Genomic DNA, 3,657 nt, shown 5'->3' on the forward strand with positions numbered 1-3,657 from the left:
TAAAAGCTCGGGGAAATTGGATCAGGGAGAATCGTCACCCAACTTTCATTATTTCCAAGTAGTGTGATTGAATTAAAGGGCAGGGAGCTGGTTAGAAGGGAGGATCAGGGGCTCAGTGCGTAATGGTGTGGTATTAAATTCTAATTAGAGATGCAGGAATCAATGATAGGGAGGTTGGACAGCTCAGTTCCCCAGTGCCAGCCCAATAGACGGATGAGTTATTGTCATGTAAAAAGCGCCAGCAATAAGACCAACCGCTTTGCTATTGTCCAAGTGGAAAGAGCCAAGTTTATTATGAGGACTATATGCTCTAGAGACCTCAGACAAGGCATCTCATAGGAGGCTTTTTCATAAAACTAGGCTCTGCTGGTAGTAAGGAGGCCAGTTTGGAGGCAGGCGTTGAGCTGTGCACATCTCCCCTCTCCAGCCACCTTCTCCATATCCATCTTTTATTTCATTTTTCCACTTGGCTGAGCCATCTAGAACCTTTTCAATGTATAAAATGGAATATTCTTACCTCAATTCCTCTGCCTACGAGTCCTGTATGGCTGGGATGGACACCTCGAGCCTGGCTTCAGCCTATGCTGACTTCAGTTCCTGCAGCCAGGCCAGTGGCTTCCAGTATAACCCGATAAGGACCACTTTTGGGGCCACGTCCGGCTGCCCGTCCCTCACACCGGGATCCTGCAGCCTCGGCACCCTCAGGGACCACCAGAGCAGTCCGTACGCCGCAGGTAAGGACCGCCAGCTCTCTCAGCGGAGGAAGCCGCCTTTCCGCTCGTATATAGGAAGCCTTGATTGCATTTGAAAATGGAAATGTGTTTAGTATTTACCAAACGAAATTTGCTTACACAAATGAAAGAATTTATCACGTTAGAAGCGATTGCAGGGAGGGGTAATTCACTTACAGGGTTACACTATCCTAGTCACACCCGAACCGCCAACAAAATTATCTTAAGCTGCCAAAATGATAGGCATAATTTATTTACTTTGCGATGAGACGTAAAGCTTAGAAAATAATTAAATAACAAAGAGTAAAGCTCATTACTGGCAGTGTCTCTTTTTTTAAGAACCGACAGCGGCTCACACCTCTCTGGCTGGTCATTTTTATGATCATTTCTTTCATTTATTATTTTTTTTGCAGCACTTTCCCCCAACTTTTGGGTCTTGTCAACTTCTGAGAATTGAAAAGTTGCAACGGTGGGAGTGTTTGGTAACTTTCCCCCTGGCTCCCTGATATTACAACTGATGTTTTTTGGACTGTTTTTTTTTTTTTTTTTTTTCCTGCTGAAAGCTCTATCCCATGTCCCGGGCCTCAAGCCATCTCAAATACGCCTTTTCCACCCACCCAAAGGCGCTTGTGCTAGAAGGGCCCCTGCCAAAACCCGAAGTTTGAGCCGCTGTTTCGGTATATAATTAATTTGCTCCGGTTTTTCCCCCTCGCCCAGCTCCTCTCGGGTACCCTCTACTCGAGTGCTGGTAGCGGCTCCCGGGCGATCTGATCTTGGAGTCTCTGCATTCCAGCCCCGCTGCCCTCGCGCTCCTGACTGTTCTGCTCATTGTCTCCCCTGTCATCCCCTAGTTCCTTACAAACTCTTCACCGACCACGGCGGCCTCAACGAGAAACGCAAGCAGCGGCGCATCCGCACCACTTTCACAAGTGCGCAGCTCAAAGAGCTGGAGAGGGTCTTCGCTGAGACTCACTACCCGGACATCTACACCCGGGAGGAGTTAGCCCTGAAGATCGACCTCACAGAGGCGCGAGTCCAGGTACCCGCGCCGGCAAACTGACCCAGCTCCTGCACTGGTCCCGGCAGGGATTGGGGTTGCGGGGTGGGTGGTGCTGCTCACGGTTCATAATCCCGGGGCCTCTCATGGGAAGGGTCAAGGACCCAGGGCTGGTCAGAGTGGTTGAATTTGGCAGGGCTGTGCGCGCGAGGAAAGGTTAGGGCGTGCGCTCTTGGCAATTTATTCACAACTGCAAAGTGTTTCCCATTGGAGTAGAGGAATTCAGGGGCCCTTGGAACGTGAATGAGCGAAGCAGAAAGTGCCCCGTGGGAGAAATGCAGATTTTGCCCTGTATTATAAACAATTTTTATTAAATGCCTCCTAATTCAAGCGCTTTTAGCCTAGTGCCAAGAGTATTTGAACCTAGGGCCATGGTGCATTTTTCCCGGGTATTGTGACTTGCAGCAGATTTGGAAAGGGGCTACGATTCCCTGAAGGTCAGGAGCTACGACTTAACTTTAACCTTTTAGGAATCCAAGAGTGTTTAAAGATCAGGCCAAGGGGCCTCTCCTGGTGAGCCCCCCAGTGGAAGGGCTGTGCACACAATCACAAGCTCCTTCAGGCCCAAAGTCGGGAGATCAGCAGCCGGCCCCCAAACCGGAGGCCCCCTCCTACCAATTAAAGTTTAGCGTTAGACTTGAACCCTGGGATATGGCGAGCTTGGGGTTGCTAAAGAGCAAAGACACAGCAAAACAAGGGCTTCCATTTTAGAGCGGTCCTAGGAATTGCGGTCTTTTTACCTCTCGCGCAAGGTGCAATTGCCCTAGCTTACGCCCAGAGAAATTTTTTTTTTTTTTCCCCGAAGATGAACTGGCAAAAAGGATAGGAGACTTGATGGGCTGGGAGAGCGTTATGTGTGATCTTTGTGGCGCACGGGTGACCGGGTAGGGGATGGCTGTTAAAACCGTCCGAAATGGAACGTGGGACACTCTAACAGCTGCCTTTTCTTTTTTTTTTTTTTTTTTCTTCTTTCCCCCGCTCTCATCGTCTTTCCTGCCCTCTTGGGCCAGGTGTGGTTCCAGAACCGCCGCGCCAAGTTTCGCAAGCAGGAGCGCGCAGCAGCTGCTGCAGCGGCCGCAGCCAAGAACGGCTCCTCGGGAAAAAAGTCTGATTCCTCCCGGGACGACGAGAGCAAAGAGGCCAAGAGCACCGACCCGGACAGCACTGGGGGCCCGGGCCCCAATCCCAACCCCACCCCCAGCTGCGGGGCGAGTGGCGGCGGTGGCGGCGGGCCCAGCCCGGCGGGAGCTCCGGGAGCGGCGGGGCCGGGGGGCCCGGGAGGCGAACCCGGCAAGGGCGGCGCGGCGGCGGCGGCGGCGGCGGCTGCGGCAGCGGCGGCAGCTGCGGCGGCGGCGGCGGCGGGAGGCCTGGCTGCGGCCGGGGGGCCTGGACAAGGCTGGGCTCCCGGCCCCGGCCCCATCACCTCCATCCCAGATTCGCTCGGTGGCCCCTTCGCCAGCGTCCTATCTTCACTCCAAAGACCCAACGGTGCCAAAGCCGCCTTAGTGAAGAGCAGTATGTTCTGATCTGGGCTCCGGCGGCGGCGGCGGCGGCGGCGACATCGGCGACAGCGCGGGAGCCAGGGTCCGGGCGGGCGAGTGGGCGAGCGGGTAGGCCCAAGGCTATTGTTGTCGCTGCTGCCGTGGCTTTTTCATCGAGGGCCTAAAATAATCGCGATACGAATAACGAGCAAATGACGTTGCCCCTATTTCCACCCCACTCCTACCCCCTTCCTCACCCCCAAGCAAAACAAAAAACAAAACGAAACGAAAAAAACTTCTCTGGCTTCGCACCCGCCTGTGGCTGGCCGCGCAGAGGCCAGGGCTCAGCCTGCTAAGTGGGGGGTGTGAGCAGGCGGACTGGACTCGG

The 3,657-nt window shown here is 54.1% G+C and overlaps 1 protein-coding gene across 1 annotated transcript; it reads left to right on the plus strand.

The window, feature by feature from the left end:
• Positions 1–493: 493 nt before the first annotated feature.
• On the plus strand, positions 494–3,314 carry Phox2b (paired like homeobox 2B). Its single transcript, XM_026387358.2, has 3 exons — positions 494–734; positions 1,583–1,770; positions 2,799–3,314. Exons 1-3 carry the CDS (start codon positions 494–496, stop codon positions 3,312–3,314), a joined length of 945 nt encoding a protein of 314 aa, XP_026243143.1.
• Positions 3,315–3,657: the final 343 nt, after the last annotated feature.

This window comes from Urocitellus parryii, chromosome 10 (assembly GCF_045843805.1).
Source record: "Urocitellus parryii isolate mUroPar1 chromosome 10, mUroPar1.hap1, whole genome shotgun sequence".
NCBI classification, from domain to species: domain Eukaryota; kingdom Metazoa; phylum Chordata; class Mammalia; order Rodentia; family Sciuridae; genus Urocitellus; species Urocitellus parryii.